This window comes from Temnothorax nylanderi, unplaced genomic scaffold (assembly GCF_030848795.1).
Source record: "Temnothorax nylanderi isolate EJ_2023f unplaced genomic scaffold, tnyl_v1.0 TNYL_tig0015_pilon, whole genome shotgun sequence".
Classification (NCBI taxonomy): domain Eukaryota; kingdom Metazoa; phylum Arthropoda; class Insecta; order Hymenoptera; family Formicidae; genus Temnothorax; species Temnothorax nylanderi.
The window spans coordinates 1599580-1625485 of record NW_027249077.1 but is presented as its reverse complement, the minus strand read 5'-3'; the positions used below and the strand labels follow the sequence as shown (position 1 = coordinate 1625485).

General features: G+C 39.2%; 3 protein-coding genes across 13 annotated transcripts in view; 1 reads left to right on the top strand and 2 right to left on the bottom strand.

Moving 5' to 3' along the window:
- LOC139768339 (uncharacterized) overlaps positions 1-4501 on the bottom strand; it is a 391369-nt gene extending 386868 nt beyond the window's left edge. The window contains exons 1-2 of one of the 4 annotated variants that reach the window (XM_071698420.1): positions 4093-4500; positions 2172-3850 (exon numbers count right to left, since the gene is read on the bottom strand). The gene's annotated coding sequence lies outside the window, so the exon portion shown is untranslated. Of the gene's footprint in view, positions 1-2171 lie in introns of all 4 variants that reach the window. The other 3 variants (XM_071698423.1, XM_071698422.1, XM_071698429.1) reach the window with 3 other exon arrangements.
- A 1481-nt stretch (positions 4502-5982) lies between these two features.
- On the top strand, positions 5983-24083 carry Atl (atlastin GTPase). 8 transcript variants are annotated; one of them, XM_071698436.1, is made up of 9 exons: positions 5983-6124; positions 14808-14888; positions 18321-18580; positions 18756-19535; positions 19622-19843; positions 19956-20170; positions 20266-20332; positions 20451-20480; positions 20785-21083. In XM_071698436.1, the coding sequence occupies exons 1-9, from the start codon at positions 6070-6072 to the stop codon at positions 20920-20922; spliced, it is 1848 nt and encodes a 615-aa protein (XP_071554537.1). In that variant the 5' UTR covers positions 5983-6069; the 3' UTR covers positions 20923-21083. The 8 variants fall into 8 exon arrangements, with proteins under 8 accessions (XP_071554537.1, XP_071554538.1, XP_071554531.1 ...); XM_071698437.1 differs by lacking the exon at positions 5983-6124 and adding an exon at positions 6959-7072; XM_071698430.1 differs by lacking the exon at positions 5983-6124 and adding an exon at positions 13713-14230.
- A 155-nt stretch (positions 24084-24238) lies between these two features.
- On the bottom strand, positions 24239-25453 carry LOC139768342 (uncharacterized). The gene is made up of 2 exons (XM_071698438.1): positions 25297-25453; positions 24239-25224 (listed from the first exon to the last, which is right to left on the bottom strand). The coding sequence occupies exon 2, from the start codon at positions 25200-25202 to the stop codon at positions 24312-24314; it is 891 nt and encodes a 296-aa protein (XP_071554539.1). The 5' UTR covers positions 25203-25224; positions 25297-25453; the 3' UTR covers positions 24239-24311.
- Between the last annotated feature and the right edge of the window lie 453 nt (positions 25454-25906).

Sequence of the window (25906 nt, the reverse complement as noted above, 5' to 3'; positions counted from 1 at the left end):
GAGAAGTCAGATTAATAAAATTGATACCTCGCAGCTGGCTGCACTCCTTGGCAACGGGAATCTATTAAGGCACAACATTTGGCATCTCCGCGAGCCGCGAGGTCTCGTGGATCTTAATGCGATCGATAGTTAAAAATGACGATACAAGAGATATTGCGCGCCTGCGACGACATGGACGTCTTTTTACCCGCTCTTATTTATGGCATTAAAGCGACTTCGTTCAATAATTGCAGCATGCGCTCGTGAGATAAGATAAAAAAAATACATCGCAAAAACGCGGTCGCGGCGGTTCTTAATCGCGTCGGTCGAGCGGTTTGCGACGAAAATGACCTAAGATGAAATTATCGAGGCATATAATTGGCAATTATTTATGCAATATGTTAAGTATTTCTTTGATAAACTAATCAATCATAATTGCGGAATGTAACAGGAATATTATGAATGAGAAATTACGTGACCATTAGCCACCAAAAAAATATAATGGGAGAGTGATAAAATATGTAAAATAAACTTCCTACATATTTGACGAAACTTTCTTATTTAAAAAAAAAGGTATATACAGTATATGAATATATGTATATACTTATCGTCATATTCAAGAATTATTAATAATACATTCAGGATATGTTATATGTTCCTGAATTGAGATAAATAATTCGAAAATACTTTCCCGCAAGGATGACTCACGCGGCCTAAATTTCATTTATACCTACTAAACCCACGAATCTGAGCTCAATACAATGTACTCACATACAAAAAAAACATTTTTAAAAAGCGGAAGAAAGATACAATTTAATTTGATAACAGTAAGAATAAGATTAAGATTTATATGTGTTTATGAAGCTAGAGCAGGATAGTAAGAGCTAGAACCCACTTTCTATTCACATATCTTAATTAAAAAAAAAAAGATAAGTTATCGAAAATACTTAATATTTATAATTTGCATATACTTAATATTTGCATAATACGAACAAGGAAAAGTGCGTAATTGTATGCAATGGAAGGAAGGAGTCGTTCGCGAACGTAAGTAGTTACCATTAAATTAATATAGACTTTTGCTCATACGCATCCTAGTTTTTATCGTATATTCCTTGAACGATATAGCGTCAAAGTGCAGGCGAGGCATTAACTTTTCGGTTTTTCTCCTCGTTACGCTCAAGGCAAAGCGTCGACAACAAGCGAGGGTATCGATTATCACACACGGCGATTATTCGATATTCGCGGCGAACATGTATGTACGCCTCCTCTGAAACTCGTCTCCACGTGCGCGCGCGAAGACGCGTCCGCTAGAATTTCGCTCGTTTTACCGGGATTTCGTTAGTCAAAAGCAACGTCACAGCTGTGCGCGCATGGTGTCGACAATCGTCTCGTTAAAATTCGCTTTATGACGCCTTACTCGAGAAAACGAGCTATCGATTGAATCTTAATATTTTAATATCTTCATCGACGCGCGCGTCATACTTACTTTACACTTTCGTATAACATATACATGTACATTGAGTTTATGCAAATCTTGGCGTGACACGCGGCATATGCAGATGCGTTGATGCACGTTTGAAACGCTCAAATTCTTAGTAGCGGAAATTACGATCCTCGTTAAAATAGCATCGATACGTCGGATAAATCATACTTAAAACTAAAATATTTCAAATTGTTTCTTCCCAAAAAACGTGCTCTATTTTCTTCATTAGAAAAATTGTATTCGAATACGAATCTCATATTCGATCATTTACTGATTGATATCATTTAATTATTAATAAAACAATTTATTCTATCTGGCCATCTCAAAGCGAAAGTAATTCTCGATACCAAGCGCAAATTGTGATGTATTAAGAGAATATTTTACATCAAATTTTATTTCTCTAGATACTTGAAAACATTAACAATGAATTCTGCAACTTTCATAAATTTTGATCCAATTTTATTATTGTCATAAATTAAAAAACGCGCTTTTGATACGACGAAGGTAATAAATAATCGTCATGCAAAACATCCCGTGCAAACAGTGGCGCAAAAACGAGCGCGCGGACGCGCTCTCGGTATCCGAGGATTAATTTCGCACAGAATGAGACGGGATTCCGGCGACCGGCGCGGCGCGGCGCGGCGCGGCGACCCCGCGCCGACGCCGGCGACGGCCAGGGGAGGGTGTAACAAAGGTTTTGGATACTCACGAAGCCAAACACGTCTCGCCGAAAACTGCGAAGGAGAAATCCCGCATTCCGAGCCGGGCGGGCGAGTTCAGTGGTCGGCGGCTTCTCTCGGCGAGCGTTACATAATTCTTCGGTTCCCGAGGCTGCGGCCGAGGAGCAAAAGCAGTGGTGACTGGAGGGAGGTCGGCCTCGGTGATCGTTGCCAAAACACGGTCAAGCGTCGCGTCGTGAATCTCCGCGCGGGGAGTTTACGATCTCGCGCGCGTTAAACGGCGACGGCGGCATCGAAAGCGAAAGGACCGCCGGCGCCGGAGCGCTTCCCGGGGCCCTTTAAACGCTCCGAAAACCGGTACGCCGGCCGCCGGTGGGATCAGCCGACCGACCTCGTGGGATTTAAATGGCCGGAGGGGGCTCCGGGGCACCGTTACACGCGCGCGTCGTAGTGGGGGGGCACGCCCCGAGCGATTTAAAGGGCCGGCGGCGCCGCGCCAAAGTTCCACGCTCCGCACGGCACGAAGCGATCACGTGCGCGCGCGCGCGAGCGATTCCACGAGCGGGAACGCCGACGAGAGATCGCGTTGTCGAAAAACGACCGCGGTCGACCCGGAGGCGAACGGGCTCGCGGGTGCTACTGAACCACCGTCGCTCGGACACTCGTACGTGCGCGCGTGCACGCTCGCGAAACACCCGCGCAACGTCACGGCCGGAGAGTCCGTTGCGCGTTGCGCGTCACGCGACGCAGTTATCGAAAAGGCGCGCTCCGACTCCGAGTTCGTTTCGACCGCACGTTTCGCGCACACACTCACCAGTCACCACACACACGCGACGCGAGACATCCGAAAACGCGATCGGCGCGTATCTTTTCTTTCACTTTCTCTGTATCTCTCTCTCTCTCCTTCCTGTCCACTCTCTTTCCTTCGGTCCAGCGATCGCCGTTTGAATTTCCACTCTCACCGCGTCGGCGTCGCCGCGAAGAACACTGGCGTTTCTCACTTGATCCTCGCCACGCTGTCACCCCTCCCGGCGCGGCGTCTCCCGGCGACGATGTCAGTCCTCTCGCGAGTCCCGCGCCTTTCCCTCGTCGCTCCTCCTCGCGACGTAGTCCCACCTCCACCCGAGATTTGTTTATCAACCCGTCGCGGTCGACCGTTCGAGCGGACTCGGACTGGCCGGTCGCGCGTCGCGACCGTCGGCGCGCACGGCGCGACACGAGTTGCACGGGCCGCTGCTGCTGTCAGCGGACCGCTGCCGCATCGTCGTCGTATAACGTCGTCTCGCCGAACGAACGGCTGTCACTCGCGGGAAACCGTTTTACGCCGTACAACGAGAGAGCCGCGCGTAACGTCGCGGACACTCCGCGCACACGTCGTCGTCGATCGTCGTCGGCGTCGTCGGCGTCGTCGACGGACACCACACGGCTGTCCGCGTATTGCCGTGCGTACTCGCGCGTGTACGAGACACGGACCACCGCGCACAGCATCCACGTTCCACCATGAGGTATATCCGCGATCACGGGCTCCTATGCGCGAAGTACCTAGACCGCACTATCGAGCGCGTTCGGGACGCGATAGCACGGGAGTCGTGCCGCCATCTTTCGGAAAGGCAGAAAGTCCCTATATGGGACGCCAGGGGGAAGAGAGGCAAAAGCGTAGACTCTCGTCAGGGGAAGCGGAAGCTTCTCGCGCGCAAAAATGTCGAAACTTTCTTTCAGCATCCATATATATGTTGATGTAGATTATACTTATATTTAGATTTAATATTATATTACTACATATATTATATTAATATTTATATTCAATATATATTAAATTATTTATTACACACACACACATATATACATATATGTCTCGAAATCTCGAAATATGTCTGACTACTCTTTTTGCTAGCTTATACGTTCCACAATTTCAATTAAATGCACGTTAATGAGGCAGAAAAGCTTTACGAGGTAGAAGACGTAGAAGTCCGAAATGGCTGCCGTCGCCTCAAATCGACCCGTTCGTCGGCGAAAGTAACGGCCGTCGAAATCGCAACTCCGGGATGCTGCGCGCGTTTTGGATACTCACGAACGTTAGATATCGTTGCCGACAACGCAGCCGAGGCCGGGGCGATCGACGATTACCGCGGATTCTCACGGATTCCTGCGGATTCTACGAGCGGACGCGCGCGAAGCGGCCGCTGACTCTGCGACTAGTGCGTGAATGCTGCCGCGAGATTCGAATTCATTCGCGACGCCGATTGGACGCTTCCCGCGTCACGCCAACATGGCGAACGGGCGAATTACGCTTCGCTCCGATATATGGGTGATCATACTGATCATATTATGGAACTTTTCAGAATGGATTCCGATCGGAATTCACAATAGAAATCACAAGAAATAACTAAACATTCCAACCGGAATTCATAAAATATGTTCAGATACGTTTAATAGCGTCTCTACGCAAGCGTGCCTTTCGTTTCACAATTTATTCGCGTTTCACCGAAAAGGCGGAATTTCCCAGATAGAACAGAAAGTCACAAGTTAAAATGACGTCAAAATGATGGTAAAATGATGATAAAATGACCAAAAATCATCGTTTTGTTGTCATTTTGACATCATTTCGACTTTATTGTGTGCTTGCTATTCTACCTGGGTTGTAATGATTGTTATCGTGACAAAATGCAAATTATGCCGTCGTCGATGCTTCCATCATACTTGCTATACGAGAAACTTTCTTTTATCGCTCTTTCATTGCTTTCGAACATACACGTATCGGCGTAGTTTGAATTCGAATAGCGGAATAATAATCTGCAAATTGATAAAACTTTAAGGCCGGTTCTACAATCAGTCGTATGTAGCAGTCAGAAGTCGGAACGCAACCGATGGTCCAATGAGAGAATTTCTTTTTCGAAAACGAATTTTCCTCATTGGACCATCGGCTACGTTCCGACATACGACTGATTGTAGAACCGGCCTAACGGAGTTTTACGATTCTTGCGAGATGTTAAAACACGCGCATGAAATATAATGTATTTATCCATTGATAAATTAACATCCATTTGATTGATACTAGCTGAGTTTCGGTTGCTTTAAATTTTCGAGCAAGGATACTTCGAGAGGCTACCGATTCGCCTTAATCTTTAATTATAGAAAATTAGATGCTGGAGTTATACTGGCAGAACCTAATTTTCGCGTACGTGCCATTTTTTATTGGTTCTATAAAATTATAAATCCTTTTCCAGGATTAAAATATACACGCAAACGGAGAAGAGACAAGTCAACGTTGAAAAAGAAATAAAATTATATACTTTTATAATTCTTTTCTTTCTCAACGTAAAGTCGACTCGTCTCTTCTCCATTTGCGTGTATATTTTTATCCTCGAAAAGGATTTATAATTTTATATAACCAATAAAAAAAATGGCACGTACGTGAAAATTACATTTCGTCGATAAAACAGACTATTCCAGCATCGCCGTACGCAGCTTTGCATATATGCAAACGACTTTTCGATGCTCCCCTCATGAAATTCGAACTAAAAACGCGTGGCTTTGCACACCTGTAAAGGACCTTCTCTGCATGTACTTTATCGATTGTCCGTTAAGACAAAAAGATTTAAAAGGGTTCAAATTAGTAAAGAAGAATTTTTTAAATAGTTTCTTAGGATTCCTTAAACAGGAATTTATTTATTTATTTAAAAAATACTAATTAGAATGATTTACGAAAATTGTGCATTTCAGGGTTAAACAAACAGGAATGGACATCGCATTAAATTAATTTAAATAAATGGAATGCTGGACACCGCGAAGTCCGCGAATGCAAACGCGCGCGCGCCCGCGCGCGTACTTGCGAGCGAAGTTCGCCGCGAAACGGCGAAACTGCGAGAGGCGACTCGGGCGACCGTGCGCGCGCAACAGCGGAAGTGACGTCACGCGCGGCGCAATATGGCGGACGCTGGACAACGTAAACAGTACGGCGGTCACGGCAGCTCATATGTGGGTGAGTATTTTGCCCGATTTTTCATCGTTTCGCCCGGCACGGGGAGCTGACGGCGAGACGCCACGCCACGCCGATCGCTAGCGTGCCATCGCCGGGATCCCGAGCCCGTCGCGCGCGTCTCGGACGTGAGCCAGCTGTGCGCGAGCTGACCCGCGCAACGTGCCGTGTCCCATGCCTCCTCGCCGCTTGACACTTCGCTCGTGCCTCGTGCCGCTTCATCTCCCGATTCCCGTGATCCTCGTTGAAACCCCTCGCGCGTCCGCGTGAAATTTCGATTTCCCGTCTAAGTACGAGCGACGTGTAAATTCGCAAATCACGGTGACGAGAGACGAAACGAGAAAGGGGACGAGAGTGAGTGAGTGAGAGAGAAAGAAAGAAAGAAAGAGAGAGACAGAGTGACGTCGCGCGAATTCCTTCGCGAAAGACGAAGCGCGCGTAGGCTGCGTGTTCGCGCCTCCGTGTGTGATTAAATACCGGTATAACCTCGAGAGACGGCACCGAGATTGTAAGAATTGCATCGAGAACGCGAGCGATGCGGCAGTTCTCGCGCGGAGGTTATAACGCGCTCGCGTAACAAGACCCGTAACTCGTAACGAGAAAAACACGTCGGCGTCGCGTGGCAGCCAGACGACGCGAGCGCCTATAAATATCGCGCTTACGCGCGCGCCGAATCCACGTAACGAAGAAGAGATCCTGTCGAAAAGACGAGGATGACGACACGATCCTCGGAGAGTACGTTTCTCGTAGGTGCCGCCCGCTCGCGGCGAAAGCGTGACAGCTCTCCGCGGCCGCTGCGTATATCCGCGCGACCTTGCGTTTCGATTAGTCAGCATTGTCAGCAAGCTTGAGAATTGCACGAGCTCGTCTCCCGCGGCACGTCACGCGTCACCCCGTGGCACGATCGCAGTCAAGAGACTGCCCCGGCGACGACGCGACGCGTTAAACTCGGTAGGTTTCCGTCAAGTCTAACGCAGGTTGTTGCACAGCGTGGATGAGGTAACGCTGACGTAGGAACGCTCCGGCTATATATATAACGGTCGTTTCAATCATGCAACGTTTGTCGTGCAAGCGCGAATGGTATCGCGATGGATCGGATTTTTAATGTAAAGAACACAATGTAAAGTCAGAGCGGAACCAGAAAATCGAAAGAATCGAAACACATTGCTGTACCCTGTTAAATATTTAAGGACGAAATTTAAACGAATACCTTGAGTTAAATAATATTTTGTTTTTAACTACCATGTGTGTTAGGGCCGGTTTTTCCAACCTGTTAGGTAAACTACCTAATAGTTAAATCATATATGTCTTTATTTATCCTTTACATTAAACAAGGATAGACATATGATTTAACTATTAGTTAGCTTACCAACAGGTTGGAACAACCGGCCCTATAACGTTAAAATTTATTATTTTAACACAAATTTATTATTTTAACAAAACAGTATAATTATTTTAACTTCATTGGTCTAGTTAAATTAACGATTAATTGAGTAGGAAAACAGCGACGACTATAGGAATGGTTAAAAATGACTCAAATTCAGTATAATTATGCACTACGAACTTTAACAATGTACTCACATATTTCTCGTTTCCAGTTATGTATGTTTTAACGAAAACACTGAATATTATATAGATATACAGATATGTTGTTGCAAGGTTAACAGGAAAGTTTTGTCTCTACCAGTTTTTTCTTTAAAAAAAAGTGATTAGTCATTGCTAGAATCTGTTTTACAAGTTTATATTCCCAACTTGAAAAACATGCCGCGACCAATGACTCTGCTTCTTTTCGCAACGAGAACTTCGAAATTACGATTGTCTGCAATGAGTACTAATCTACGGTCGCGCGTTTCAATTAATCTGCGGTTACGTGATTGCGGATGAGATTGCGATTCTCTGAGAGTGTCGTAAAATCAATATAATTCAAGTCACATCACTCACGTCGGCCGGTTATTCGCTACAGACGGACAGGAGACGTTACATTTCAGATGACGCGTTATTCTATCACGGGGGGGGGGGGGGGAATATAGTACCGGAGTAAATAGAAAACAAAAGCAAAAGCGCGGGAAAGAGCGCGACGCGGATAATCGGGTTGCAGGGTATCCCGCTGGCGTCGACTGATTTGATTTCCGGAATTAAAAGTATCAAAGGACGGCAAACAACGCGCGCGAGAGGAAACGCGAGAATGTGGGCTCGTACGTTGTAAACGAAGTTGCTCTTTTTAGAATCGGCGTGTCGCTTTAATCCGGCGACGAGTCACGCGCGAGTACGCGCGCGCGTCTGTCCGTCTCTCGTTGCGAAATTAGCGAACGTGTTTTTTCGCGTCGATGCAGAGAAATCCGAGAAATGCACTCTTTCTCTCTCTTTCTCTGTCTCTCTCGTAACGTCGTACCACCGGCGATGCCTCTCTCGCAGCAGGAAGTCGTAATATTATTTCTCGCATTAAATGAAATCCGCGCGACAATATGTTGAATGGGAAAAAAATGCGCCGGTACGCTCAAAGCGGCGCAACGATCTAATAACACGCGCGCGCGCATATACATATGTACCGCGAGCGAACGAGCGCATAGCTCGTTCCGGAATTGGAAATGAGAGTCGCATATTGGCGAATACGCCTATTCAGCCCGACGTGGCGCGTGTTTTATTGAATAGCATCGATAGCTTTGCTTTGCGCCACACGCGCGCGCGCGCGCGGCCGTGTATGCATGTCCGATGGAAACGGGAGCCGAGCCGGGGCCCCTCCGCTTTCCCGATAGTTTACGACGATCCCCCGTCGTTGGGACGGGAAACAACGCCTCAACAATAAATTTCTGAGCCGCCCGCGATAAATTAGGGCGGAAGTCCGAGCGTTACACCGGATTCGCGCGGCGCGGAGCCCGAGACAATTCACCGAGTTAATTGAAGTTGATTCCTGCGGTACTTCGCCGTCCACCTGCGGGACGTGTCACCTTTCTCTTCTCGTGACCACAATGAGGCGTTCTTTCTCTATAGATCCGGCAAGACGTAGTTGGACTGCGATTAGGCCCGGACGAGGGAAAAGTTTCCGCGTGCTATACCTTGATTCTACTACTATCTATGACTTTCGAGCACAATCATGTACGATCGTAATGGTTTTTTTTTTCTTCTTCTTGATGACTTGTGTTTCTTCTTTAGAGTTTCTCTCACATCCGCTTGAAATTAGCACTGTATATCACTCTTCGACCGGTAACGCTATACATTTCCATGCTGCTGATTACCAATTATTCTTTTTGTAGGTGGCTGTGATATTCTAATTAGGAAAAACTGATACGCGATTGTGCGCTCTCGAGAACCGGGGAAAAAACCCAATTTTGAAAATAATGCGAGTATAGACGCGTGTATATCGTGTCAATTTGCGTCCTTGTTCAAGCCGTAATAACTCGAACTGTGATACAAAGTAAAGTTATACAAAGGATGTCAATTGGCTGATGAGAGGTCTGACGATCGAGCCAACGCGAATGCTCGTTCTCGGCGCGTCAATATATACGCGCGCATACATACTTAACATGTAAACTGCATATCTCCGCTCGAGTCGGATTCATCGAGCGCTCTCGCGTTTGTGCACTTCGCTAATTAGACTTGCATTATTCAGTCGGATGAATCGGAAACCAATCGGTCGTAAGCCATTAATCGCGATCCAGCGATACCATGGCGAAAACGTGGATTCGAGAGAAAGAGGGAAAGCTCTTTGCGAGGGGGTCGTCAATGTTTAACGGGGTTGACGGATCCGCGCGGTCCCCCCATAAACAATTTTTATTAACCCTCTCCTAGTGTGAAGACGTTTTGTATTCAAAGTTCTGAATGGCACGACATCGAGGTCGTAAAATGAAAGAGTTGTACCTCGTGTAATGCGTTTGTTGGCATAACCGACGCCGCAAATCTCGGAGCTCTAAAACGCGATCGCGAGAGCATTTTCGAGAGGCACAGCCGTATTTCTGCCGTTTTTTCTCATAACCCGCGCAACGATGCAATCGAGTTAGTCGGGGCACGCAGTAAAAACGAGCGTAAGTGCAATTGCATATGGCACGACGAGGCATATTGCTTTTATTTGTTTTATCGCACGACACAAGAGTCGCGTACGCGCCAACTTATCCCGGTAACTTCGTAAAGTGTGGCCTTTAAAAGAGACAAGTTCAGGGATATTGATTCTATACAAGCTGCACCGTGCGTAAGTGACGCGAGTCAATTAGCTGGAAATTGCGATAAAACTTGTACTACAATAGACCAATGTACCTTCCATAATTAAACCTGAAGCGCATTAAAAGAAATCGTTAAAAGAAATGATTCTTTTTTCACATATAAATTTCATCGAAATAAACAAGCCAATTATGAGAAATTATATTGTCGTAAATTGTTTTAATTATTAAATTTGTATCAATCGTTAAAAATTAATATTTACATTATAATCCGATGGAATTACGTTATAATCCATTTCGCATCGAATGTTATCGTGTCTTATCTCACTCAGCGTAACGTAGTCATGAAGATTTAAGAACCTGCCGGCTGCAACTCGCAAAATCGCGAGAGGGTATAGAACCGTTCGGGCCGTTGCAGAGCTCATAACCAAACTGCATACGGTATTGCATAAACTTCGGGAGTCGCGGTTATGCTCGGCATATACGCCGAGATGGAAATATAAATAAACCTCATGCCGGATAACATCGTGTGTGCGAGATTAACGATAACCGAGATGTCTGAAGGAGCCACAATAATCCTAACTCACCTTCGTTTACACGAGGGGCGATTTCTTATTTCTCTCTCTCGTTCGCCGATCCCGTTCGCATTCGTTCGCTTTTTCTTCTCGCAATAAACCCTCATTTGTCGTAAAACATTTGCCTCCGCACGGTGTAAATGCTCTAGTGAGGGGATATACCTTCGTAAAATAAATATCTTAGGGAAAAGCACATCGTAATTTTCACGTGTAACGCCCATCGCGATCGTTAACCTCGCGCTTTACCACCCGTGCAAATCGGTTACCGATCTAAAATCTTCATAGTGACAGCCACTGACTTTGATTATGTTTGCTCGCCGATGTCACCTCGTAAATCGGCAGTGCGGTTTAACAATCGCGCAAAGTAAGAAAGTAACGCACAAGTACTCTTGAAAGCAGAAGAAATTTTATTGCAGAGCTTAAACCTTTAAAAAAAATGGATTTATCTAAGCATCCACACGAGCTTTATCTTTAAGTGTATTATAATTCAAATAAATGATATTTCGGTATCATCTTAGCATAATATCTTAAAAGCATTACTTAACCGTACTTTTATAAAAATAAAGTGTCTAAAATTATTCCAAAATGTCGCGAAAGTTTCTATTTTATCTGATATTTTTTTACACAAAATACATTTAATGTATAACATGAAATATTTGTATAAGATAATATCTAAGTAATAGTTGAGCACAATTTTAATCCAAGTCAACAAGTAGATTGTACTCCCGTTCTTCGATCATTTCTATTTATTACATTTATGAAGCGCTACTTAAAAGTTTCCACGAAGATGCAGTGCCAATATTTGCGACATATGGCGCGATCTTCTTCCCAGTTGGCGTTCGTAAATGCGAGAGTACGAAATTACTCGTGTCGTTCATTTCTAAATTAAACCTAAAGCTCGTTATTTCTTCTACAGTCCGCGCAAGGATACTAGCCACGTCATACACCGTCACGAATTCATGCAAAAAGCGACACGTAAAGCAATTCAAAGGTCAAGAAAGTCCAAGGTGCATGCATGATACTCAGAAAATGATATTAACTAACGTTCGACGAGTTTAATTTTTATGTTGCATCACTGATTACAGATTTTTGTCTTATTTAAAAACTAATTAATTATTCTTTGCCAGACAGTTTTTCAATGTTTTAATTCTAAGAAATTTCCTCATCGGATGAATTCTAAATCGATTAAAGAATCTGTAGATGAAAATGTTGATACATAAGAAAAACTTGTACTTTGTACGTTATTTTGTGGTAGGTTTTTAATAATTTGTAGCAGTTATCTTCTATGCATAATCTACTTTTACATCTCGTTAAAATTTATCCGTGAAACACTGCAATTAGAAACGATATATCGTGTAAGTCGTTTTGCACACAGACTATGGAATATGGAATCTTGCCAAAAAACTCATTCCTATGAACCCATTTAGATGGCACGAACGACAGATTGATTGAGACGTTCAAAATTATGCTTAATTATGAGAATTTTGATGTATTGATTATCAATTATTATTTTCCATATCTACTGCGACCTTATTTCAATATTAATAGAATACGAGCATTATAGCAAAATATTTCTCTGAAGGAAATACTGTTATAGAATTATGACGACGTCAGCAATTGCTTCTTTTGTGATCGGTATCAATAATAATCTTATTGCCGCTGGCAGTGTTCAATTAAGTTTTTACGCTGCGCATGGAAGTCTTTAAATTTTGCGTTTGCTCGTTTTGCAGACGTTAATGCATAATTTTTATCAAATATTTATGTTCTTGCTCTCTTGTACAGAGAATTTATCACTATCTTAATTTTTATTAAGCGGATCAAGTTTCATTTTTCATCACAGCAGTATTATTTAATAATACAGGGTACATATTTAAAAGACATTTTCTTTATATTGCATTTTCTTTATATTGTGCAAAATGTAAAAGATCAAACAAATTGCTTCAAGATATAATGACAGAATTCACCTTTTTCGTTTATTTTTTGCGGTAGATCTAAATAATTGTATAATTGCACATAAAATAATCTAACACGTGATGTAATATTATTTCATGTTAATTCTTTCACAATTATGATCAATGTTCGATAATATCAAACACTTTAGAAACATAAAACATTATCCTTTGAGCGAATATAACGTCTGATCATGGCCATCATTTTATTCTCTTTTATCACTGATCACACTCGTTCTCTCTCTGAGATCACCAATCGCCTTTAAATCCACTCGTATCCATGTGTCGAGCGAAGCTGAACTCGACGGCGTAAAGCAATATCTTAAGACGTTGATGACATCGTCATCATATCCTGCATTTTTCATGCCGACTTCTAACCCCCACTTCCAACATAAAAACGGAGCGAATGTATATTTCCATCGGCGTCACCTCAAAACTGTGCACTCATATCTTGGAAAGACTTTTTAAAATCACGATTACAAAAATTTAGTATTCTTTAATAAGATCCGTACATTTATTTGGGACAATAAAAGATAAACTGTGGCGAAGTAAGGATATGGGATGTTAAAAATAATAACGCTGTAGGTATTCTGGAAATGCAGTTTTCTAAAATAATTAAAGAAATATTAGAGTCTTTAATAATAAATATATTGTGGTTCTAAGTTATGATACGAGGGACCTTTCGTTTTTGTCATTGACAATAACAAAGTTAAAAGTATAAATTACATATAAATAATCTACAAAGTATCTTTCGAACGTATAACTTGAGGGTCATAACTTCTCCAAATGACGTGAGGCTGTAGTCTATTTATTTAAACTCCAGACACACGCGTTAACTCGAAGAAAATCCTGTCGGCGCCCATGTGCGTGTGCCCCACTATCGTTTCTACGATTGTGTCAGTCTGATTTCTTGTCGGTGTCGGCATCGCCACTCGTGGGATGCTGCCAACTAGCGAGGTTCGCCGTCACGCACGGCCTCAAGAGTGCCGACCATCAGGGACTGGGATATTTCTAGTCTGGCTCTTCTCGCGGACTTAGTATCCGAGTATCGTGTGTGCATAGTGCATCTACGCGTCGCGGCCGAGTGTTTCGCCCCGATATATATTTAATTCGCGTTCGTTTTAATCCTGACGAGCGTCGGGTGTCGTGTCGATTCGGTGACGAATGTGAGAGCCGGTGATATGGCCGAGAGAAAAGCCATAACGCCGAGACGGAAACGGCTCAACGACCCTTCTGGGTCAAGGCCGTCGGAAAGGTCGAATGTACCGAAGGAACCGGCGAGACCGCCGAGAACGAGGGCGCAGCAGACCGTATATGTGACGCCGACTAACAATTCCGATTTCGGAAATGGCATGCAACGTAGCGTGTTTGTGGAAGAGCAGCAGAAGCCGAGTAAGGGCCAAAGCACATATGACAGTCGTAGTCGTCGACGTAAGTAACGCACAAGCTTTGGCGTATCCTGATTTGTCAGGTCGAGGACTACGACCGTCGTATATCGCTACGCCATGTTATGTGCTTTGGCCCTTAGTTTGTCAAAAATAATTTTTTAGAAACGCGATCGTCTTCTCTCTCCTCTCTTGTCGATTGATTCGGTATCTAGTCCATGAGAAACTGTTTGATTTAATGTTCCCCGATTTTTCTTTTCCCTTATTTTTCGATATCTTATTTTTGAAATCACTTTTCATGTAAATAATTAATGAAATTGAAAAGTCTTATTAATAAAAACATTTAATAAAATAATAAAATGTTAATTATTGAAATTTTTACGAAATTTTTGGGGAACAGTGATTTTAAACTAGATTTACTTATACGGTAGTTGCGTTGATCTTTTCTTTCGTATTTATAAATTTATTAAGAGCCTAGACAGGATAAGAGATCGATGAAAGATTATTATCGATTTCAAACCGACTTAAATAAGATTCATCTGTCTTTATTACTTTTAATAGTTTAAAGCAGATTTTACGCGAAGCACCTAAAGTACCTAAACGTATCAAAAATTTGCTTTCAGCCGAGAAGGCCCCGATGACGACCCTCGACGAGAACGTGAACCGTGTACCACGACAACAGCACAAGACAACCGAAAATATGGGTGAGTTGCTTTTCTAAGTCGGCTTAAGTATTTGTCCGACTGCTTTCTTCAAATCGTTTGTCCGTCCGTTCGTTTCTCCGCCTTTTCTCGTTCGTAAATCGCGTCGCTGATCATAGCCCCGTTGCCCCGTATCGCTGAAAGCCTCCTAAAAATGTAACGATTCCGTGTGAATTTCTAAGCGACCACCGACTTCTTGGGCGCACACGAGAGTCCCCCTTTTCGCGGATAAAATACTTTTCCTTTGTGTACGAGAGAAAACCAACAAAAAGGACTCGTCAAGTAGTCTCGCTGGATCAAATTTTTGCGACGGATTCGCTACGGCCAGTAGCTTTCTCAGGCATCGCCCGAGTTCTATCTGCGATTCTTGCGAGAGGTTTGCCCCGAGTTTACAACTTTTCCGGATCGTTCGCGGCAAAAGCCGTCTTGTTCTTTCGAATTCACGTGAGTCCTCGTAATATCTCGGTCGCATGTATTTCAGAGGATTCGAAGAAAAGGATGCAGTGTGTGAAAGTTTGTTATTATATCACGGGAAATGTGAAATTTTCTTGAAAACCGTAAAATGCTTCTTCTAAATGCATGAACGATTGATGTGACGCGAGTTTTTCGTTAAATTTAGTCGTTTCTTCATATCGTTGTCTGTGATAATTAAGATTCATTATTAATAACAGCTCCGTTGAGTTCATCTTAATATAATGTCATGTTATTTTTATATTTATATAATATTTACAAAAAATAAAATTAAACTAAAATAATCTGTAAAATAATCTGGATATTGTGTTCACAACATTATTCTTTCGATGCTCTTGCCTCAGTTTTTTCTGACACTGTAATTAGTTGAATCTTGTGCATTCGCTCTTTTTTCGCCGTTTCTAAATGAGGAATTCATATTATAGCATTATGTAGTATAATAATATAATGATTCGTACGATTGTGAGATAAGGAGAGACATTGAGCTCGGACGGCAGTGTGTGTACTACGTAAACGACGATGACGTGAAGATTCGTCGTGGAAGTAGAGAGACGTAGAGAGAAGAAGGAACCATAGTATAAGTGTGTGGCATTCGCACGAATATAGCAAATAGCTGTTCGTTCGCAATATGTAATTGCTGAAGGTTATATCGATTTAAAAAAACGATGTTTCATTGTGTAACACTGTACTGGTCTTGATCTCAACGTTACTCATAATTTAAAATATTCTATGCATTCGATTTTATTAAGATATTACGTAATTAATACATGAATATTAACAGGAATATCAACCACATACGTGTATTTCTGAAATCTTCGATAACTTATAAATATTCAGGATGTTCCTGAAATAGTTTGGCAGCAATCCCAATATAAATGCGATCAAGAATTATTAAGAGATATAATTCGAAGCGATAGATACACTCACATTCACGCGCAAAAATTTAAATTTTTTTTAACGATGTCAAAAGAATATGCATGTGAGAATTGCCTAAATTACATAACTATGTTTAGCATTTTTTACTATTTATATAACTTGCTCTTGAAGTCTTTGCAGCACTCTTGGCTGGAGAATTATGCAAGACCGTCAATAAAAACATAATAGTCATCGGATTATAAAACAAGTAGCAACACGAGCAAAGATTGAAGATATCGCGCATAAACCGACTACGATATATTGCCTTTAGTATGACGAAGCATTGCATGCGATATCACTGAAAATATCGATTGTCGCATGACATTATATTATGATTCAATATATATTGCTGATAATGAATTTACAGTTGAAATTGCAAATGTCTCAGAAAAATATAAATAAATTTACGCGAATTATATCTCTATGGCCGGTATGTAACCGGTTCTTATATTTAAGACCGTCTTAAGTACAATCTTAAGATGTCATTAACCAATCACAGAGCCGTATTAGCATCTTAAGATATTACTTAAGACGGTCTTGAAATAAGATCTGACTATGCATACCGGTTTATATTAATTACTCTCATTTATCATTTCAAACTTGTTGCTCGTTACCAATGAAAATTTTATCATGTTTTAAAATAGGCAGTAATGGGATATATAAATGATGTGTTTCTATTGATTCTTGTTGATTATCAACATTATTTATCGCTGATTAAACTGTTAGTTTCTCGTGATATCTCTTGATATCGCTAACAAAAGTTATATGAAGATGTGATGAAGTCAGTTCCTTCGAGCGTAACGCGCTTTAATAATAGAGAATTATCATCGTAAGAACCGTGAAATGTTCTTTTACTTTTTAATGATGAACGCATACTATTTCATATTATGTTTATTTCAATATACGTAAAAGAATTAAAAGTGTCAAGAGTAATAGTAGTAATCGGGAAATAAATTTGCTGTACGTAAATAGCAATTTAAAACACATTTTTTATACATTCTGATAAATAAACATAAATCTCTTCTTATTCGTGACGAAAAATCGTAAGAAATGGAATATGTTGAAGCCTTCTGTACTAATTTTCCGGTATATCTGCCGTGTAATTATTACCGATCGTTTTCATGACGCAAATAACGGTGTCTAGCAGTTAGCTTATTATTGCATGGTAGTAATTTTGAGAACAAGCATTTCTTGTTTTGCTTCATTTATTTTACTTGAAAGTCTGGTATTCCGTGTCATAACGGTACTCCTCATGTCATTTCTTTGAATGGAGAAACTCAACTTTTGCTGCGGTTACCACGTTACCAGAAGACACCGCTATGAAGATAAATTTATCCCACTTAAATTCAGAAAAACACTAACACCTTAATATTAAGATTTAAATCTTTATTTTATTATATGATGACACTATTTCGTCGCAATATAAAATATAGTTAAGACTGCAGCGAATAACTTCTATCCCAGAGACCTTCCAGATTATTTTATAAAAAGACTAACTGTAAATAAGTACATACATTTTTCTATATAATAACTTTCTATGTATAACTGATAAAATATTTAACAATACAGTCTTATCTTCTGGCGATTTACATTTGATCTTCGATCAGTCTGTCGCTCACATCGGTGATTTAAATCGCCAATCGGTCTCACAACTGATCCAAGACACATGTCACAAGCCAACGTATTAAACGTAATTGGCAGCGGTTTTATTCTTGAACTATTTTCATGTGTGCAATAAATTACAGCGGGAACCTGTTTACGTACTCGACTAGTGGTCAAAATCTACACATTATTGTGTATAATTTCCTCGTCATATTCTTCATCATGCTTTTTTGAGAAACGAAGTATCGATGGCATTGATATCATTTTGTAATTTAAAACAAAATTTATTTTTTAGATGCTCCATTAATATTGAAGATAAAATGATAAAATAGATAATTTTTTATTCTTTCAATGACGTAATCTTTTTTATATCTGCATTATTATTATTATTATTAATTATTATCTGTTATTTGTATACAGATATTTTAATCCAGCTTTCTTTTGCAGATTATCTAGGAAAACTCGATCGGATAGAAAGGCTCTCGCCGGTGGATGCACAAATGCAAGACGCGGATGGTGGGCGGCCTGTGCAAGTGGTACTTGCCCATCCAGATCATACCTTCGAATTAGATGAAGCTGCATTGTCGGAAATTCTCCTACATGACGACGTGAAAGATAGAAATGTGGTTGTTGTATCTGTTGCGGGTGCCTTCAGGAAAGGCAAAAGTTTCCTTCTTGACTTTTTTCTTCGTTACATGAACAACAAAGTAGGTGATATTTACAGATTCGATAACTAGCGTTTTGTTACTTTAATCATCAGTATCTAAATTAAAAAAGAGCATACATAGATAATTAGATATTTATCAAATACTCGTTCATCATTGATCGACACAAAACCCGATTACTGAATGACTACCAATAATTTATCACATTAATCAACAGTACACGCTACACAACGATACTGATTCCTGGTTGGGTGCCGAGGACGAGCCACTAAGTGGTTTTTCATGGAGGGGAGGTTCCGAAAGGGATACCACGGGAATATTGATGTGGTCGAAGGTTTATCCTGCTACTTTGGCGAACGGTGAAGAGATCGCTGTGATTCTCATGGACACTCAAGGCGCTTTCGACAGTCAATCCACGGTGCGGGACTGCGCGACGGTGTTCGCGTTGAGTACGATGCTGTCCTCCGTGCAAATATACAATCTGTCGCAAAATATTCAGGAGGATGATCTTCAGCACCTGCAGTTGTTCACCGAGTACGGTAGACTGGCGCTGGAAAGCTCCGACAGCACGCCTTTCCAAAGATTGCAATTTTTAGTCAGAGACTGGGTTTATCCGTACGAGGCCGATTACGGTGCAAACGGCGGAAAGAAATTACTCGACAAGAGACTGGAGATTTCCGACAGGCAGCATCCGGAATTGCAGAGCTTGCGAAAGCACATTAAGTCCTGCTTTTCGGACATATCGTGTTTTCTCATGCCTCATCCCGGTCTCGAGATCGCAACGAATCCGATATTCGACGGTAGATTATCTGAGATACAGGCAGAGTTCAAAAACCAGTTGAAAGTGCTCATACCGATGATACTAGCGCCGGAAAATCTGGTGACCAAGAAGATCAACGGCCAAGTCGTGAAAGCGAAAGATCTGTTGGAATATTTCAAGAGTTACATCAATCTTTACAAGGGAGATGAACTTCCCGAACCGAAAAGTATGCTTGTGGTACGTATAATTTTAGCGGTTTCTATATCATTCAACTGGAAACAAGCAATCATCTCAACCGCAGTAATCGTGTTTTACATTTACAGGCCACAGCAGAAGCTAACAATTTAACCGCTGTAGCAGAAGCTAAGGATTTATACCTTCAGATGATGGAGACCGTGTGCGGTGGATCAAAACCATTTTTAGCGACCGCTCACTTAGAATCCGAACATCAACACTGTATGAACTCAGCTCTTCGTCAGTTCCAGAATAAACGAAAGATGGGCGGAGAAGAATTCAGTCAAATATATATGGAAAAATTGATTAAGGCAACTATGCATTTAATTAACTGCTGTTTTTTTCTAATTATTTGCCACTTTATTTATTTATTCTTTCTTAAATATTTATTTTATCATAAATTATTTTTCTTCTACAATATAGGACATGGATGACGCTTTCTCGCAATTTAAGGCGCACAATGAGAGCAAAAATATTTTTAAAGCAGCGCGAACGCCAGCAGTGTTCTTCGCAATTGCCGTTACTATGTACATTTTATCTGGAATATTTGGTCTTGTTGGTCTATACACGTTAGCAAATGTATGTAATCTTATTATGGGTATTGGCCTCCTCACGCTTGTCTTATGGGCATATATAAGGTATGTTAATATTTCCATAAATGCATTTGTTACAATTTTCTATTATCCTACGATTAGGATTTCTGAATACCGTCTTTTGTTCGGATATTATTTAGGTATAGCGGAGAATTCAGAGAAATTGGAACACAAATAGATGACTTAGCCAGTACAATATGGGAAAATGTAAGTACAAGTATCTTTTTAGAAATTACCGAGGATTCTTTATTTTTCCTATATACCTGCTTTCGATTCTTATCGTATGAGTATAACGCCTCTCTGATAAGAATTATATTGTTTACAGTGTACTAATGAAAAACGATATTTGAGAAAGGTAGAGATTTTTTTATTCACTTATTAGTTTTATAAACGTGGAATGTACTCGTTTTCTAACATATATTCAACGTTAGTTTTAATCTAAAATATAATTCATGAAAGAGAAGTTACGATTAATGGCATAAAATATTTATCAAATATTCAAATTTGCACTAAAATCACATAAAACATAAAAAGTTATGTCTGTTTTTACATGTCGCATACAAGCAGCACTTGTCACAATATGTGTATATCTTGCATATTATTAACATAGTATAATGTTCATCTAACAATTAATATGTAATATTTTTTTATTGCAACAGGTCTGGCTATGTGCTCATCTTTGTTATAAATTAACGTATACTTTAAGATACCTAATCCTGTCCGTTATTGTAATTGTATTTGCAATACCTATATGTCATTTTACTTATCGTGACCTTCGTAGACATGGCTATATCTGATCACACGCTTTTCTTCTTTTGTATAATTTTAGTCTTTAATTATCTTTAATTCCGAATTGCTTCTCTCTTTAACTCTTTATGTTTCTTACACATCTATGTTTTGCACATTTTTTCTTACTAACCAGAACCGTTTCATAATAAAAGCATAACCATTAATATCATTCTCTTTTATTGTCTTTTTTTATTCCTGTCATAAGCTGAGAGCTAACAGGAGCAAATATCGAAAAGGTATGACATTCGGCTACATATACAATCATATATTTGATAACTTATATTAACACTGATTACACCTTTCTTTCCAAACATCTATATGCATCTATATGCGCTTGATCAAAAAACTCTATTTCTCTCTTCCGTATAACTATTAATATTTCTTCCATGTTGACGCATTAAATTTCATAAAGTAAATGCTGCATCTTGTAGCTAAAAAATAATCTCGCAATTTGGAATATAGCTTATACAATTATAGTGTCGCATATTATAAATATCATAAAACAGTGCGGTACTGATGGAAAGAATTATCTTTACTTTTGTTCAGTTCATGAAGCCCGTCTACAAACAATTTGTGGAGAAGTCCGTGTCTGTAGCAGTGGCGCAGGCTGCTGAAATAGCGGTAACGAATTCAACATTGAACGCCGCTGTCACTGCCAATGGCAAGCCTAAATTATTATAATATTCATTCCCATAATATCCCGATTGTTCAAACAAATCGAAATATTGCATCCTTATGTGTTAATATTAAGTGGCATAACTAAATTTTACAATATCGTTATCTTTTGACATACCGCCATGAATAGTTTTCTCTCTGTTTAAAACTGGATTAAACATGGCTTGGAAGCACTAATTTGAAAATGACTGTGAATGTATATACGATGTATTCTAATTATAAATCAGCGTTAGATTGATGGCAACCGTGATTACTAGTATTGCCTAGTATATCCTTGGTATGAATGTTGTAAAAATAAAATCTTGTACTGGTGAAAAATATTATTGTAGCTTGACCTGAAAGTTTTATCATAGGGATGTTAATATGTTTAAAGTTATTACAAATTATTAAAAGGTAGAAAAATGCATTTGTGAAAATATTAAGAAACGTTAGGAAATTAAGTCCTTATGTAACAGCTCTTTTTGTTCGTTTCCATTAAATATATGAAGCTTTTTCGTTGTATCTATTACATTCAAAATGCATTTTGCAGTAAATTTTTTTGTTTTAATAAGAAGGATTTTGTTTTGCATAGATTATGTCTCAAGATTATGTTCGTGTTATTTTACGTCTTATTTATATGCTTGGACTAACGAAGTTCAGATTTCATTTGTGCCAGAAATGTGCTACATGAGTTGTACTGGACTACTGTTTAATAAAAAAAGAAAAAAAGAATGTATATATCGCACGATGTTATTCACATTCTACATAGTTTGAAAAGAAAAAGTGATAAAAATACTTAGAAACTTATTTAACTAACTCCGATATAGATATTCACACGCCATATTGCTGTAGTGTATGACTTTATTAAATGCAATATCTCGAAATTGCCCAATTATATTGGTTTACTTAAGAATAATATAAGTCTTATTGCCAACACGCTGTTAATAGTAATCAAATTTGTGTCGTAGGTATGCTGGACTCCATTATCCTATATTGCTCATTGAATGAAACTGGCAAATATTACTGCTTGAAATTTATCAAGTTTGTAATGTTACGTTTATCTAAAAGCGATGTACGTATATAAAAAAAACTTAGCTTTTTGTTTCTATGAATTTTGTTCAATGAGTAATTTTGGTAATATAATTTGACGTATGCGTGTGTTAAAACTCTACCAAGTCTTGCCAAGCGATTGTTAATATACTTTGTAGCCGATCTACAACGTATACTTTGATAGAGTAATGAATTTATTTATACTTGCATAGAACTCTAATTTTTAAACACGCAATTTATTAACGAATTATAACATTGGACTTGCAAAGTTTTATCGACAGATAATAATTATTCCAGTTTATTAAATATAACATACATTATCGTTTTGAAAAAAGTATATAGCATATTATATCGAAAGATACTTTCCCTAACATAATAAAAATTAGAAGCGTACTTGGTGGTGGTTTTAATAACACTATAATTTATTTATGTATCGATATTTTGAATTGTTTACTACTTGAAGACGTACGTAAAAAACAAGTTCACATTTATACCCCAAAATATAATTGCTGCTTTGTAACATATGATAGGTTCAAAATTTAAAGTGCATTATTTTTTGTAATTGTATCTTTTTGTATCTCTATTAACTGATATAAATACTACAGGCAGCTTTAAAAATATTCTTGATTAATGTATTTGTTTTATTAGTTGAAATGCAGTACAAGAGGAAATAATGAGTTTTGTATTATTAATATATAGCCGTATTCGTCATCTTATTGTATTTTATACCGAATGAATGTATGTAGGATAATAGAATTAAGCGAAAATGTATGGTTATGGAGGTGCCATTAAAATTTAATTTCGGGTTACCAAGATTTTGTGTGTGTGTCCCGTGCTAAATTTTATTTACTAATTTTATAGAATTCCTCAAATTTTATTTTTAATTTCATTGATTATAAGTAAATTAGCATGTGACTACGTATTAACCCAAGTTTGAAATTAAATTCAACAACTATACTTAATGTTTAGACTGTTCTTCATCAGTCATCACAATATCAAACCAGGGATAATATGTATATACATAATATCAATTGACTATTAAACTACGATTTTTTTTCATATTAGAGCAGTTATATTGTTATGCAATTTTATAAAATAATTAAGAACTGATATAAATATATGACGGTTAAACGAACAGATTGTTCAAGTCATTTGCTGATACCGATATTTGTATGAAAGGAGAACATGTAATATCTCGTATATTTTACACAGTTGTGATGTAATTGAAAATATACAAACATGACACTATTGAATAATTTGTAGTCGCGGCTATCGACAAAGTTACCTGGATTAAAAATTTTGTATCATAAAAGAAAAACTTGTGTAGGGTGCATTATGTATATTTACTGCACGTAATTCTATCTTTCAGCTATCGATTTTATACTAATAAATATTGTAATAAAAAGTTTCACTTATTGTAATAAAAAGATTACGAAATAAATAATATATATATCTACTTCTATAACTACACGCAGCACAACTTTTTAATTTAATGCTATTACTTCGTTTAGGACACAAACACATTATATAATGATAATTACATGTGACGGCAGTGCGCTGATAATAAAAATAATTAAGATAAATAAGAATAGATTATTACGTATAAAAATGAAAATCTCATTTTCCTATTTATAAAATAAATATACTTTATTTCTCGAAAAATTAAATTTATATACAAAATACTTAAAATTTACTAGTAAGTCTTAAACATTCTTTTCATCATGTCTTTATTTCTCTGAATTGATTCTTGTAACCTGGTGTTATAGACATCGAACTGTTCTTTCGCCGAGTGATTACTAGATTCTAAGGTAAGTACCGCTTTCAGATCTGTTATAGCTTTTTCGTTATCTCCCATACTGCCATACGCCACTCCTCTTCTATATAGGGCCTTAACATTATTTCCATCCTTATCCAACACCTTGGTACACAACGTAATGACATGCTGAAAGTTCTTTCGCTTCAGTTGACATATAGCCATATTGTTGTACAACGCAAGTCTTAAATCATTAATACTGTACTCCAATTGCTTGTCTAGTTCCAAGTCCGCTATCGGCTCCAACGTTATCAGAAGCTTGCAAGCTCTGCTGAACTTGCGGAACGCATCTACGATTCGGGAGTCCTTGAACAATTCGGCGCCTCTCTCTTTGTATCTCAAAGCCACTTCGTACTTTTCCTCTGCGCTCCATTCCCAAACTGGTTTGTGACGTTTACACTGAGTCAATGTGATCTCGAACTTAACTATTACGGATTCATTGCTAACTATAGATTCATCTGAGTGTTTTGGAGGCAGGGCAATGGTAACGAGACTCCTCTCACTGACATTCATCATGCAAATCGCTCTCTCAACATTTTCGTCAACTTCTGAGCTGGCCTCTCCTACAATCACAGTCTTCTCGGGCTCGCCATCAAGAATAGCGCTACGATACTTCTCTCTCAAATCCGCTTCAGATGTTCCAGTAACATTTATCTTATCCACGATAACAGTACACGTGGAGCATTCCGTTGGCTTCTTGGTAAACACACCTGGCTTTAACACTTCCTTCTTGATGCTTTTGTCCGCCGATTCCCACAATTGCGGCACCATGATGACAAATCGGCGATCAATTCTGCAAAACGATATTATTAATCAGCGATTGAAGACGTTAACATTGTATTAATTTGGTGTTAGTTTAACGTACAAACTGTTCAACCTCCTTGTTTCAATACATGTTCCTTAAATTCATTTATTGAAATAACCAGAGAGGAACCCGTGAGTTGTAAGTCCAACATGTCAACATTTTAGATGAAACATGAAACCATCCTTTTGACAATCTTGACGTGTCTACTGGCGCCTCTATGCACAAAACGTAAACGTTGAACTACATAGCCACGCCTTTCAACAGGTAACACAACATGTTCACCTGTAACTTTGTTTTTCTCGTCTTTACCGTCATTGTTCAAAAATATTTTGAATCTTTTTATCATGGAATTCTTTTCAAGAAAAGATATGCTTTGCATTAATGAACGATGATAAACTGTGCTGGCATATTGGGACAGTTTTTTTTTTTTAATGAAAATATTTTTTATATCAATAAAAATGCGAATTTTTTTACTTTTCGAGAACCAACTTGAAAAACAGAACGATTCTAGCTAGAGTTATATCTTTCTTCTCGTTTAGCAAGAAAATAGCAGTAATACATTAATTTATATAAATAGCTTTTTCGATCAAGGTAAAAATTTTGTTTAAATAACGTTAAATTTAATACGCGACAGATCAGTTTAAAACAGATATTTCTTAATTAATTTACA